At 36.4% G+C, this 15791-nt stretch overlaps 2 protein-coding genes across 3 annotated transcripts in view; one reads left to right on the forward strand and one right to left on the reverse strand.

The window, feature by feature from the left end:
* The first annotated feature begins 939 nt into the window (after window positions 1–939).
* Window positions 940–4347, forward strand: tex55 (testis expressed 55). The gene is made up of 3 exons (XM_056458791.1): window positions 940–2007; window positions 2286–2348; window positions 3133–4347. Exons 1-3 carry the CDS (start codon window positions 1882–1884, stop codon window positions 3187–3189), a joined length of 246 nt encoding a protein of 81 aa, XP_056314766.1. The 5' UTR covers window positions 940–1881; the 3' UTR covers window positions 3190–4347.
* Window positions 4348–7462: 3115 nt separating this feature from the next.
* Window positions 7463–15791, reverse strand: part of arhgap31 (Rho GTPase activating protein 31) — a 52214-nt gene continuing 43885 nt past the window's right edge. For both annotated transcript variants that reach the window (XM_056458793.1, XM_056458792.1), the window contains exons 11-12: window positions 14266–14402; window positions 7463–12002 (exon numbers count right to left, since the gene is read on the reverse strand). In XM_056458793.1, coding sequence (XP_056314768.1) covers window positions 9831–12002; window positions 14266–14402 — 2309 coding nt within the window. In that variant the 3' untranslated portion in view covers window positions 7463–9830. The remainder of the gene's footprint in view (window positions 12003–14265; window positions 14403–15791) is intronic.

A 15791-nucleotide genomic window follows, 5' to 3' on the forward strand; every position in this document is an offset into this window, starting at 1 on the left:
CCCTCCCTTCCGCGCGGCGAGGAACGCTGAAACTGGCTCCATTGTGGCTCTGAAAGTGAAACTGTTCTTCCCTTGTCGCGATTGTTGTGCTTGAACCAGCATGGACACTACGCATCCTCAGTTTCCTAACTGTACAAGTGCACCGTTGAGTATGTCGAAGGTCCCTTTTGGAGGAGTTTCTGCCTTCACCCCCTTGATTCTTGAGCGTGGTCAAGTGCATGCATTAGCACGAATTAAACGTTATTTGGTCTAACAAGCGCGAATTAAACTCCGCGAAATCCATGTCCCATCCACGACCAAAAGGCCAGTCATCCGAGAATCCCGCATGTTGATCATTTATAGATAGCCTACTTTAGATTGGTTAGGGACGATGTCAGTAAAATTTCTCCAAATTATATCCGCGCCCACATTGGATGATGACGCTGCCCGTCAGATTTGGGGACCAACAAGCTAGATTGTTCGCCACCGTGCCTTTTACTTTCTACGCATTTCTATTTTCTCATTTATTTATTTTTTAACGTCCCTAGCTGACCTCAAGGAAACGTAAGGAGAGTTGCTGACGGCACTGCTGGCCAATCAGATCGTGAAAAGTGACACCGAAGTTTTTTGTTCACCAATACGTTCACAGAGCCGTTGTGACGGACACAAAATAATGCAATAGTGGTTCACGAGTCCCCAGCTACACTGAGCAGTGCCCCCTCCTCCCGACTCCCCCCAGTCTAGACAATGACAGGTGTGTGTGTGTGCGCGCGCGCCCGTCTGTAGTCTAGACGAGGAATAATCAACCTTCAAGCCCAAGTGATTTTTTTTTCAGGCATTTTATATATATATATATATATATATATATATATATATATATATATATATATATATATATATATATTCATACACTACAATTTGAAAATGAGCTAGTAATCGCGCAAACGTGTCTCAGTGATATGAATGAACAGAGTAATTTACATATATCTCGAATATGATGATGTCTGGCAGCGTTATAATTATAATTTACGACGTCCCGGCAGGAACCTTTGATGGCAAATATCAAAGAGACATGTTTACATAGATCAAGCCAATTCGTGGGTATCTGCTCTGTATATTACTATGATAAAGGAGCGGTTCGACCTTGGCACACGTAAATATTTCGTCACATGTAACAATCCCTCTCCTCCATAATATCATCCCGCTTAGTATGAGGTTTCCGGTCCGTTTGCGCGCTTTTCTTGATATGGAGTTCCCCCTTTCGGTTGTAAACATGAACAGCAGCGTTTCACCGAGAGGTTCACCGGGGGACACGCACACCGTCTGCCCTACATAAAATGCACCCATTGTAGGCCGAGGTGTCAGCTGAGGACGACTTGCAACCTAGAAACAGCGGTTTAGCCCCTCCTTCTCTTTGTCAGGCGCATTGTAAACGTTAGCCCGAAGTCTTCTGAGGTACTTTCTCCCAAAATAGCGCATAAAACCGGCCTCAACAGCAGAACTAACATTTCGTCCACACGACGGTAGTTTTGTTCTCTCCAAATAACCGTTTTCTAGACCCCCCACGAATCTTTATCAAAGGCGCTGTCCCGGGAAACTATGCCCAATGACATCATCCAAGCCTTTTGTATACAGTTGCTAGGGGTTACACGGTGACATTTCAAAAACAATCCCCTGCTGTAGACACATTCGAGATACGCGGTCCCGGTTGGGTGCTTACGTTAAACGGACTAAACACAAACTTTAGTCTTTATTTTAAGATAGAGGTAAAGCACTTGATATTAGAGAGCGAACGCTGGCTGCTTGAGTATGTTAGCAGAAATGCTTCGCGAAAGCGCACTTCGCAACTTACTTTTTGTGTACATCGTATGCTAAAGAAGACTTTAGCGTAAACTTTGTGACATGGCAGACTTTGATACATCAGAAAAAGTGCTTATCACAGAAAGTGCGGAGACCGTGCGTACTACGGACCCTTATGAACGCTCTGTTGACTATATGGAGACTCATAATATCCTTCAAATATTTCAGGTGAGAAAGAACAAAGCTGCTGCTACTGATATATTTTCTTACGAAGAAAATGGTAGACAGTGAAGAACTGCTTTGCACAAAATGGCGAAGGAGCACTACGTTAATAGAAGTTCCTAAAAATGCAGCTGCGTTAAAGTATTTAATTATTTCACTTGATTTTATTAAACGTGTACACGTGTTACAATTATAAATGTAAAAACAGCAGCTGACTGACTACAAATGTCATTTTAAAAGTATAAGACTGAATTGTATTTTCACTTATTGTGCTATTATTTCAGGATATCACTGAGAAACTGGTATTTGATAGACCAGACGATCCTCTTCAGTTCATGTTAGAGCAGGTATTTTGTTTTGTATTTCAAATTTCCAGTGAATGCTTATGATCTATTTATAACTGCAGTATATGAGCAATTCCAGCGTTATGGATGTGACATTTTCAGTAAAAACCTAAAACATAAATACACAGAGAAAGTATTAAATTGAAATCTGTATTTATTTTTTTAAATAACTAACCAGAGTTATGGGATCAGACAAATATCAATCCGTAAACAAATTTCATATTTTAAATTAGTTAAACTAAGATGCATTATGGATGTGAGTTTACAGTATACAATGTACTTTGTATAAATTCTGTGCATTAAACTGCACAACCCAAAATAAACAATGCTAACCAAAAGGATAAGAGTTGGCTCACTATAGAAAAAAATGATTGATTTTATTTGACATTTTTTTTGCATTTATGAGGAAAAAGCTTGATTATGGATGTGAAACCTCTCCGTTATGGATGTGACAGATGTGAAATTGCCACTTGTGTGAGCTTAAATCAATTATAGATGTTTGAAAACATTGACAGAGACATTTTTGAGTATTTTACAGTACTGCCAAACACAATCCTACACAAAAAACCTTAGAAATGGTCTCGCTATTTTGGTGAAAACTTATTTTTTTCATTGCATGGTTGACATTTGCATTGAATTGCTCTAATACTTAATTGTTTCTGATGCCTGTGTTTATATATATATGAATGATATGACTTGATGATAAATATGCAGTCTGATTTATTAGTGAAATTATTGGAATTAGCTGTAAACCATTCTAATAACTGACTTTATAAAACTTTTGCAGGTACAAATGAAGATCAAAATCCGTGATGAGTCGAGAAGTACATTTGTCAAAACATAAAGAACTCTTAAAGCAAAGCAACAATGCAATGAATTGACTCTAAGTTTATACTTTTATTTATATATTTCTTGAAACGAGGTGTATTGGTTGCTGCAGGTCATTCAGTGACTCTACATTGTTGTTGTTTCCAAGCAACTGTTTTTTTATGTATCATGTTTCGCCACAATTTTTAGAAGATACTGTTTGCATTCGTTTTCCGTCAAACAGTGCTGAATTCTTCATAATGCTGTTTGTGTCTAAATATCTCAACAGGATATACTCAAGTGGCTATCTAGATTTTATAAATGTATAAAAAAAAAAAATAAAGTAGGAATTGCAGACAAGCTTTCTCTGGATTTCGGAGGCAAAGAATGAATTGATTTGCGGGCGTTATCACTCAATCCTATTGTTTTATGAAATAAATATGTTTTGTAAGACAAAGCAATTTCTATATTTTGCATTTTGCAAGTGTTTTCCATAAAAATGTCCGGCTCGACAAAAGTAGCTGGCTTTTGCTCTGCACTCAGATGTCCATGAAGGATTTTGGCTGCACGAGTAAAGGAAGTCTTTGTTTATAATAGGCTCTTCTTACAGTGCATTTCTATAGTAATCTACATTTACTCTGCTGTTTTAAGACTGCTTTATCAAATACAGTCACTTGATTTATAAATAAAAAATAAGTCCAAAATATGTTTACAATTACTACTTTTTTAGTGTGTGGTGTTTGTTTATGTAGATGAGTAGTAGAATGTTACTAGTTTAGTGTGTGTGTTCATATATTTTAGTATACTTTAATAATGAATGTTTGGTGTCTAATGGGTTTTAAACAGTGAACATACTGTATTCAGATGTTTATCGAATTAATCGAAATCGAGATTTTAAAAGTTGCGATTAGCTAATCGCAAGAGACTGCGATATGAAATTTATTTGTATTATTTAATTTCCCCTGCCCAGAGCAAATGCGTGACTGGCGTCTGTGTGCGATAGTCTTACGCCAATTGAGCGATGAGTGTCTTGCTAAAGTCAACTGAAAGTATTGCCAGTGACGCTCAATCTAGTGGCAAGCAACAGCAAAGTACAATTTCAGAGTTGTTTCAGCCATGTAAGTTTGCTGAGTGTTCTGTATTTTTATAATTATGTTCTGTATTTTTATAATTATTATTTTTTGTTTTTATAATAAGCTACACTATCTCCCTAATTGGAGTGAAAATTGTTTTACAGAAAGGTAATGTAATTTTATTTGTGTTTACTGTTTGCTCTAGAGAAAAATGAGTATTTCATTTCTGAGTATTTAAAAATAAAATTGAATAAATGTTTAAGTAACACTCACAGCATTTTAGCAGTAAGAAGCTACGATGCAGAATACTGAGCTGAAGCTTGACTACAAAATGAAATCGCAAATCAAATCGAAATCGCAAAATGCGTCAAAAAAAAAAAACATTTGAATCACAATTAGATATTTTCCCCAAATGGCACAGCTCTAGTTTATACTTACCTTTTAATAAGTTTTTGTTGGTTTATGTCAAAGGGTCAGGGCTTCAGCAGCCCCAAACTCAAGTTCAGGGTCAGTTAACCAGGCGAGCGAGCTACTGTGGTGCCGTGAGCAATTGGTGACCTGTGTATAATAGAGTGGTTGTACATATATCATTGGTTTGTTTGCTGTTTATTTGTTTTTTTTATTTTTGGTTATTTTGTTACTCTGCTGGGTTTCGGGGTCATTTTGGTTTTCAAGCTCGTACACTGTAAATAAACCAATAACTTTGCACATTATATCAGCGAGTAGTGCCATCATTTTTTTCAAAGTTTTCTCGCTTTACCATACATCGAGAACCCAATACGAGCCTTCCAGGTTCATCAACGTCACAGTATGTGTAGAATTATATATGTGTATATAGTGCTCATATATGTTACTACTTGTTTAGAGTGTGTGTATATATAAGTATATATTGTGTGTATATAGTGCTCAGCATAAACGAGTACACAAAATGAATATTTTTTCCCATTTCTCAGTGAATATAGCCAATATATTTTGGTGCATTTGAGGATTTAAATGCATTTAAACATTTAACATTTTATTAAACAGTTATATCCGTTAAATTAAGAGTTTGGTCACAGAAGTGCTCTAGGAATATAAAGATATTACATTTAAAGTCATACAAGTTATTGCCAACAGATTTTCAACTAAAACTTATATGTTTTAAAGTTCTCTTGATTTTTCCTGTCTATTAAAATTGCACTTACTATTTTCCCCAACATATTAATTTGGATTAGTTTTATTAATTGGTTGCAATTTTGGTTTGATATTTACTAATCTAATGTATATACACAAATATATTATTGTAAAGCGTCCTATAGAAAATAATAACTCAAAAAGAGAGATCTGTGAGGGGTGTACACTCATTTATGCTGAGAAATACATTCATATACTCATACATGATTGTAAAGGGGTGTGTAAAGCCCTTAATCTTTTTGCTGTGAAGTTTCAACCCTGGTGCACTGTTCAAATGTACTACCCTTTTGTTATGTTCGGAATGAAAACATCCACTGAATTAAACTGCTGTAAAAATGCATCAGATAAATATTATTTTCCAATTTTTTTGGCAGAAATCTGTTAACCAACCTCAGTCCTGATCAAAACTACTCAGTTTTTTTAGAAAATTACAGGATTTTAACTCTTTAATTGCCAAATTCACAAATGATGTTTCTGATTTGGTGAAAAAACACACAGAATCACGTATTTTTGACATAATAAGTAATTGTGGACTGGATTTTTTTTCCCTTTTATTACAGTCCTGGACATGTGAACAATTACTAACAACATTGGCTTTGATACATTGTTAGATTTTAATTTTTTCTCCCTAATTTACTGTTGGTGGCTGTTTTTGCCCCTTTGACTTTCATTATAACCACATTTGATGGTGGATAAATGCAGTCTTTGTTTTTATTTACTCCATGTAGTTCTGAGAGCTGAGATGCACATTTGATTTTCTCAGACACATCAAGGTAAGTGCGCAAAGGTCACTCCCACACACTCACAGACAAACATACTTTACACTTTAATTTGCTGTTTCACTCCATATAAAATCCAGAAACTAAACTTTTTTTTTTGCACAGGCCTATCTAAAGGAATAATGGTGCCAACTGATGACCAACACTAAAAATAAAAAATTTGACCTCTTCCCATAACAGAGAAAACCACTAACAATCAAAAATGCATGATTATATGGTGTCATGGTTTTGTAATAATAAAAAAACTGGTTATAATGGAAGTCAGTGGGGCTAAAACAGCCACCAACAGTATATCATGCAGAAAAAAAATGAAAATCCATCAAAAACAATGCATCAAAGCCCATGTTGTTACTAATCGTTCACATGTCCAAGACTGTGATAAAAGGTTTAAAAGAATCCAGTCCACAATTACTTTTTATATAGAAAATACGCCATTCTGTGTGGGTTTTTTCACCAAATCAGTGATATCATATGTGAATTTGGCAATTAAAGCATTAAAATCCTGTAATTTTCTATACAATTTAGTAGATTTAATCAGGACTGAGGTCGATTATTTATGCAAAACATTTTGAAAAAAATATTTGTCAGCTAAAATTTTTACAGCATTTTTCATTCCGAACATAACAAAAGGGTAGTAAATCTGCCCAGAGTCTATTGAGTAAAAAAATCAAAGCATTTTCTCAAAATATGTGTCAAAATAGGATTTGCCACCCAAAATTAATTCCAAATTAAGACACAAAATCACCCCAGAGTGGATGAAAACATCCCCAACAGTACATAAGGGTTAAATCAAGTCTATTTTTCTTCTCAAAATAGTATTGTCATTTACTTACTTTATTGAAGGTAAATGTAAATTTTGTAGTCTGAACTGAAGTGTTTCAGACACCTCAGAGAAAGCTGCAGATGATAGTCTATTCAAAACATTTAGCATTGCCTCCAACCACAGGAAATACAAGTACTATTAAAATGCTATTTTTACCATTCAAATCTAATGAATAGTAACGCTTGTCTTGCGTTTCTGCCATGCCAATTTATATTAGGGAGACATTATCTCATGGGGAGCAATTCATTTAACATTTTTACAGGCATTTTGAAACATCTTTTGTTTAAAAAACTATATTTGACTCAACAAGTGACACAACTTCCCCATGTACCAATAATATATCAAATGCATCATTGATATATCAATGATGAAATATCAAAAGGATGCTAGAATAGAAAAATGCCAATAACACTGTTACTAAACAACATAATGTAATTTAAAATGCTTGTCACAGTGTACACGTTACATGTGCAATACTTTTTTATTTAGTTAAGAATGGAATACATACAATATATCCAATTTGAGTGAATACAAAAACATATTACAAGGTTAGTGTTTTTGATTACCATAACCGACAGCTTCATTGTCTTTCATCCTTGTCGAAATGTCTTTGCCTTACGGTTTACATAAAACACTGATGTTTTTATGTTCTCATTTTAAAAACTTAATATATCATTTTTGATAACATTTAGTAATCAACAGTTTTGAAAATATGACAGTATCTTTATCGACTAAAGAAGAGAGAATGCAACTTGAGACCATGTTTGAATTATTCAAGAGCACTGACCTTTAAACTATCTTCAAATCACTGGACTTTACTCTTAATTATTGATTTTTTTTACTTTATAATAGACTTGGGAGAACAGTTTTGCATTACTTGACAAAACAAGACGCTATGGTATAATAAATAAACAATGTTTTTTTTTTTTTATTACAAAATTTTGGGGCTATTTTAAAGCTTTGGCTTGCACACCTACTGCAATTTCCTCATGTAGATTTGTATATAACTTATTAATTCTGTTGTAAACATAATATGTTCCAATCAGGACACAAAGACTACAAGTTCCTAAGAAAGGCAATGGAGGAGCCAGTTTAAATTGAGATGTGCCTGTACAGTCTGTATTTACATATACAGTTTCCCATAGGTTTCAGTTTTTTCTTGAAAAGATATAAACAATATCTGATATAAATCTAACCGCAGCAGCAGCAGAATTTTACACAAAGCTTAATACTTTTGTATTATCAGGATTAAAGAGATAGTTTAGCCAAAAAGTACTCACCGATTACTTGTTTCAAAACTCTATGAGGTTTCTTGTGTTGAACACAAAAGTTAAGATATTTTGAAAAACATTGGAAACCTTTAACCACTGACTTCTATAACAGTGGTCCTCAACCACCAGGCCACAGACAGGTATTGGTCCGTGGATCAATTGGTACCGGGCTGCACAAGAAATCATAAATTATTTCCGTTTTATTTACTATCTGAGTCTGAAAAATCTTTTATTTTGAAAAATAACCGTATTCTCTCGTGTACGTCTCGGTTACTTGAGCGCCCAAATTTAACCCACAAGTAGGAAAATAAGTAAGAAAGAGACGTCTTTAGAAAATTTCTTTGCTAAGGGGAAAAGGCCCAGTGAAGGACCCGGAACTGCCAAGGAATGGATCAGCAACCCATTTGTCAACAAATCAGGTGAATCCAGCATGGCTGTGCCAACTGCTGAAGATCGCAAATGATGGCGGCCTTTTAGGGGCCATTCGCATATTGCGTCTTTTCTACAGTTCGTGCAAGTTCGTTATTTCTGATGGAGGTGTGCATGCAAGTGGCGTAACGCACTCAAGCCTTCCAGATGCACCCAGTAAATAAATTACGCAAACGCACCAAGAGTCACATGACAAGAACTGATCGAATGTGCATGGAATATACAACATTCGGTGGACTAATTATCTCAGACAAACACAGAACACCCAAACACTGCAGTGCTTTGTAATTTTTTCCATAAATAAAACTTGTATCAAAGTGACAGCAATGTTTTGTCAGCTTGTCATTCTCTGAGAAAACGGTCACCTACAACCTACGAAACCCCACCCGGTCCATGGTATAATTGTCAAGTGTTGATAAAAAGGTTGAGGACCACTGTGCTATAGTATTTGTTTTGAAGGTTTGTAACCACTTGAGGGCAAGTAAACATTCCTTAATTTTCCTTCGACTTAGGCCCTTATTTTTCAGGGGTTGCCACAGTGGAATGAACCACCAACAATTCTGGAAAATGTTTTACACAGAGGATACCCTTCCGGCCGCATCCCAGTACTTGGAAAAACCTCACATTCACATTCCCTTTTTTCTTTTGGATAAAAGGTGCCCTTCAAAAATGAACTAAAGTGCCCCCTGGTCTTCAGTTCGCGATCACTCCCAACCTCCCCACTTTTTTCTCAGCACATGCCCCTTGGAAAGTCTCTGCACGGTACTGTGTGCACTCATACAGTATGGTCAATTTTAGTTAATCCAATTCACATATAGCCCATGTCTTTAGACTGTGGGGGAAACCGGAGCACCCGGAGGAAACCCACGCAGACACAGGGAGAACATGCAAACTCCACACTGAAATGCCAACTGGCCTAACTTGAGAGGCATTCAGTGACATTTTTGCTGTGAGGTAACCACTGAGCCAACGTGGCGAGTAAACGGTGAGTAAATATTCAGTTTTGGGAGAGCTATCCCTTTAATGGCACCTTGATTTCCAAGCATCACACCATGTGTTCTGACACTCGGTCACATTGGATAAGCAAGACATTTACTAGTCATCACTACTGATGACAGGTCAGTCTTATCTCACTCGATCTGCCTGTTACTTCTGTTGTCGAATATCATTGACCTCCTTTGTGGCTGATAGAAGCAACTGGTCGAGGTCTCAAGCCTTTGTCCACTCTTTGGCAAGGTCATTTTATTTCGCAAGGTTACCCCTTCAGTAGTTTTGAGGTTTTCAGCTAGTTCGTTTGCATATGCATCAAACGGCGATGTTTCGGCTTTAATAGGGGATAAGGCTTGCTTATTATCATCCCCTACCGAAGGGTAGTCCATGATAGGAAACGGTGGGCTGAACAAGATGAGACTTTGAGGTCTTGGACGATTTCTGAAAGATGATCTCTGAAGAAGCGACGAGCGCTCTGGTCTTGGACGGTCCATAAATGTGTCGCCGTTTGCAGAACGTTTCCTTCTCAACACTGGGAGATCTGGAAAGGATGTTGGCTTGTAATTCTCAATGCATGTGGCACTGTTCATGGACTTGTGTCTTTGAATGCCTGATGGAGGTTCAGTGCTTTGTCGATCTTCCCTGTAGACTTTCTGAAGGGGAAACGAAGAACTTACTTTTCCCAACTTGCTTTTGGTGGGTTTCTTTTCAGGCGTGCTTTTGTTGACCTGATCAGTGCTCTCCTCAGAGTTTTTCCTCCCCGGTAGAGTATGAGGTATGTGGCTGTATTGAATTTTTGGTGGGATAACAGGAACAGCTTTTGCTTGGCAGGTTTTGATCATGAACGCAGTACGGACTGAGGATACGCTGACAGGCGCAGAGTTACGTCGCATTGGTGCTTTGGGCGCACTCAGGAATAGCTCCAATTCTAGAGACGAATTACCATCTTTGGCTTCAGGTGTCATCCATTTATTTGCACTATTCAGATACTGGCAATTTGAGATATCTCTGAAACCTTGATGTCTTAAATCGAGATTTAGAGAGCATGGCCTGAGTTTGGGTTTACCGCTTCCTTGACTCTTCTCCGTAATGCAGAACTCATGGGATGTTTGCCGATGAAATCTCTGAGAGCAAAAAGAGCGTTTCTGCTTCGCTTTGCTCATGTTTTGCAGTCCAGTAGTCTCCTCTGGATCATTAAATGTCTTCAGTTGTTTAACCTGTGGAATATCCAGTTTAATGTCATCTTTGGCTCCTTCAAGCTTGAGCTTATCGCTGTCAAAATGTGCCGTTATCTGCGCAAAACAAGCTACATCTGTGTCTGCGTTTTTCTTTCTTGTTGGGAAGTCAGAGTTTTTAAGTTCTGCCGTCACAGCAGCTTCAGTTTGAGTTGGTGCAATTTCATCAAGTGCAGCTGGTTCTTTAGCTTCAGGATTCTTGCTGTTGGGTAACTCATCTGCGTTTGGTTTATCCAGAACTTGGCGGTGAACTTCCTGACATGGCGTAGTCTCTTTTTGTGTGGGAAACAGATCCTCAAGCTTTGGAGAGTGAAGAGGGCTGGTGACCCACTGTTGGGTAGAACACAAATCCTCCCATGGCTCAACCTGATCCAAATTACTCCCGCAAGTGTCCACATCATCTTGAATTTCCAACGTCAAACGCTTTTCATTCAAACAAGTCGAGAGCCTTTCCAAATTTCCTTTGATTCTGCCTGCTAAGTCCAGTTTCCTGGGCTCATCACTAACTTCCTTTTTTTCCTTCTCACAAATGTCATTTGTTACTAATGACTCTTCATCAGTGTGAAGATCCAATTTTACAGAGACACTTGTGTTATCTTTCGAGTCTCTGTCTTTTTCAGAAAGATCTGTTTTGACTTTCTCTTCACTGCACGGTTCTGCGTCTTGGAGAATATCTGTTTCCTTTAGGTGGAGAAATGGGGAAAGCTGTAGACTGGTGGTTATTATGTTTTGTGACTGGTGTTCCGTCCTGTCACAATCACTTTCCAAGTAATTCCAGCCTCCGTCACATGACAGCAATCTTTCAGGCATATGCTTCATGACAGAATTAAATGTAGTAGCACCAGGATGATCGAACATTACATTTTTGGTGAGGTCTATAAACAGTCCCTTTGATGAAACAGTGTTTGAGGGCAAACTACTTCGCCGTGCTTGAGCACTAAGCTTGAGGTTGTCCTGATTTCCAGTTATTTTGGTGATGCTGGGCTGCACTTGGTCATCTGGCATAGTTATTGTTTTCACGTCAGTGATGGAAACCTTGTCATGCATACCAGATGAAGGCACCTTGTCGATTAATTCCTGTCAAACACAAAGACAAAAAAATTAAACAATTTGAAAATCGAAGACAAGTCAGTACTATTTCTGATGTCACAATTGACCCTTCTCTAAGCCTCGCCCTCCTTAGTTACTGTTGCTACGCCTGTCAAGCTTTCGTGCCTGGCATGTCTATTACAATATGTATGCGTCGGTGTCAGACATTGCCAGGGATATAATTAGACATTTTTTGACAAACAGGTCAGATATCCGAGAAAGCCAGACAAAAAAGGACTGCAGTATGCATTACAGGGGTATATTCACAACATAATAGGCAACCAATTAGAAAATAAATGAATCAAAATTGAAGCTAGGTTAGCCTAGCCGCTTCATACGCTGACCATTCAACAGCTTAGATCACGCACAGCAGGAGAGGTGAAATTTAAAAGTAATCTAATAATAACAAATTAAACTGGGATTTTTTTTTTGCCAAAAAGCATGATAGATTAATTTATGATTCTATTTAATAATTTAAAAATATTAATTAACAATTTAAAAAAAATTCCACTATTGAAACCGGTTTTAAGATTTGTGTATTTTCAATCACAAAACGCTGTTGTTGTGTAACCGACTAGGCAAAACGAATGAAATGTTTCCAGTTTTTAGCTATAAATGTTGTCATGTAAAGACCCTCAACACTGTAAAAAGTTCCACACAATTCCTTCATGTTGTCCCAACACAAATCCATTAAGTTAACATAATTGTTTTTACAAATTTAAGTAGATTGAACATGAAACAATGAGGTTGTCACAAAAAAACCTCAAGAATTGTGTTGCTTCAGCTCATTTTAAATAAGCTGTTTGAATAATCAGGAGGAATAATGTTTTGAGTGAAGAATGTGGCTTAAAGAGATGGTTCACCCAAAAATGATTTACTTCATGACATTTTAAACCTACACTACCTGACAAAAGTCTTGTTGTTGATCCCAGTTGTAAGAGCAACAAATAATAACTTGACTTCTAGTTGATCATTTGGAAGGTACATTGTTACATTATACAGAAGATAGATTTTTCTGATGAATCATCTGTTGAGTTCATCACAAATACTGCAGAAGAGCTACTGGAACGACGCATGGACCCAAGATTCTCACAGAAAGTCTTTTGGTTTGGTGAAGGAAAAATCATGGTTTGGGGTTAGATTCAGTATGGGGGCGTGCGAGAGATCTGCAGAGTGGATGGTAACATCAACAGTCTGAGGTATCAAGACATTTGTGCTGCCCATTACATTACAAACCACAGTAAAGGGCAAATTCTTCAGCAGGATAGCACTCCTTCTCATACTTAAGCCTCCACATCAAAGTTCCTGAAAGCAAAGAAGGTCAAGATGCTCCAGCATTGGCCAGCCCAGTCACCACACATGAACATTATTGAGCATGTCTGGGGTAAAATGGAGGAGGAGGCATTGAAGATGAATCCAAAGAATCTTGATGAACTCTGGGAGTCCTGCAAGAATGCTTTCTTTGCCATTCCAGATGTCTTTATTAATCAGTGATTTGAGTCATTGCAGAGATGTATGGATGCAGTCCTCCAAGCTCATGGGAGTCATACACAATATTCATTCCTTGTCCACTGCACCATGACTTTATATTCTATACTGGACATTATTTCTGTTAAGTGACAAGACTTTTGTCTCAGCAAAGTCAGACCTTACTGTCCTTATTAAATCATTAAAAATCAAGGCATGAACATATTTCATTTTGGTCAAATAAGCGTAATCTAGAGGCCTTTGCCTTTCATATAAGCCACTTCTGATACCAACTGATCAACTAGAAGTCAAGTTATTATTTGTTGTTCCTAAAACTTGGATAGGCCACAAGACTTTTTTGATCACGATTAACATATTTTTGATGAACCTTAAAATCTGTCTCACCAATAATAACCCATGTCTTATTTTCTTCTAATGACTTCTGAATATCACAATAAGAGTTACATGATAATTCAGACTTTAACTGGTTTGTTCTTGCTCGTCAAGCAAGCTCATTTGATGATCATCCATTTTTACCACTTTTTTTGTGCTTGATGCCTTGATAAATATGTATAAAAGCACCAAAGCTTTGGTTATTTAGGAGTTTTAATAAAAGCACAGAAATCTCTCAGGTTTCGTTATTATTATATCACTGCTACTGCTATTTCATCTTTGCCAATTTTACATTTAAATTACTTATATACACCGCAGTACTTGGATTTGATTAAAAATGCAGGGGGGCAATTCTAAAATTGCATGTGTGTTTTATCACTTCATATCATACCAGTTTGTCCAATTTTGCCATTTCCTGTTTTGTTGATGTGGTTTCCAGTTCTTCCCCTGTTGCTTTAGTCTCGGATGACGCTTGAGGTTGAAAATTCTCCACAGTGGCTATCAGCTCTCTCACTTCTGCATCCTTGCCTGATAAAATACAGATACATCGGTTAATTAATCAGTCCTGCTAGACGAATCAAAGATGCAGTGAGTAATTTGCAAAAATAATGTGACTGTCGAACCCTTCCCCTTCTTCCATTAGTAAGATATCTGACGGTCCCAGTCAAAACCACACATACTATTGGCTGAGGTGGTGTTGCTGTGCTGGGCTGGTCAGAATTTGACTCAATGCAATACTTTAAAACACCACAATCTTTCAAATGCTTTCCTTACAGATGGTCTAAGCTAGGATATGAGAGAGTATTCCAACACAGCATTGCTTTTACTTCATGTGAATGCTTAATACATTTATATGATAATGAACGAGTAAAATAATATATAAGGATTAGTATTGTAAACACCAATATGAAAATTCTCTCATCATTTGCCTTGTTGTTTGAAACCCAAAATACATTTTCAGAAGACAAATAAAGATTTGTTTGAAAGATTTCTGTCTCTCCACTGAAAGTGTGTGTTTCCAACACTCATAAAAGAGATCAAACTATAAATCTCCATGAATATAACGGTTTAATCCAAGACTTCTAATGAGAAATGAATGCTTTACACAGGGAACAGATTTTTAATTTAGGTTTTAGGCATGCAAGAACCAATGAGTTTGATTCTTGTATCAAGCGTATAGTGTATATAATGCTCAACATAAAAGAGTACACATGTGAAAATGAATATTTTTATCCATTTCTCAGTGAATATATGCAATGTATTTTGGTGCATTTGAACAAAACAGATTTATTAAATGTATCTATTTATTAAATAAATATTTAGTCATTGAAAAGCTTTAGAGATTAAAAGATAATAAAATCTAAATTCATGCAAAATATTGGGGAAAAAAATGGCAAACTACAAAATTTCAACAACATTTTTTGCTTGTCAAATGTTTGGGGTCAGTAGGATTTTTAAATGTTTTAAAATAAGCTTCTCCTGCTCACCAAGGCTGCATTTATTTAATCAAAAATAAGAATTAAAAGCAAAAACTGTAAAATTGTGAAATGTTATTGCACTATAAAATAACTCTTCAAAAGTAGTTCATAATTTAATTTAATAATTTATTCCAGAGATTTTAAAGATACATTACTCCAGTCTTTAGATATTTGATCCTTCAGAAATCGCTCTAATATTAATTATTATTAACATTATTATTATTAATGGTATTAGTAATAAAAGCAATAATGACTGGAGAGATAATTTTATTTGAAACTACATACAATAAGAAAACAGTTATATGAATTTTAATAAATATTTAACAAAACAAAAAAAAAAAAAACATGAAAAATAAAATAAAACTGACCCCAAACTTGTGACCGGTAGTGTGTGTTAATATATATATTTACGTTTCCTGCTTGTTGTCAAATTACTTCA

The sequence above is a fragment of the Danio aesculapii genome, chromosome 5 (assembly GCF_903798145.1).
Source record: "Danio aesculapii chromosome 5, fDanAes4.1, whole genome shotgun sequence".
NCBI classification, from domain to species: Eukaryota; Metazoa; Chordata; class Actinopteri; order Cypriniformes; family Danionidae; genus Danio; species Danio aesculapii.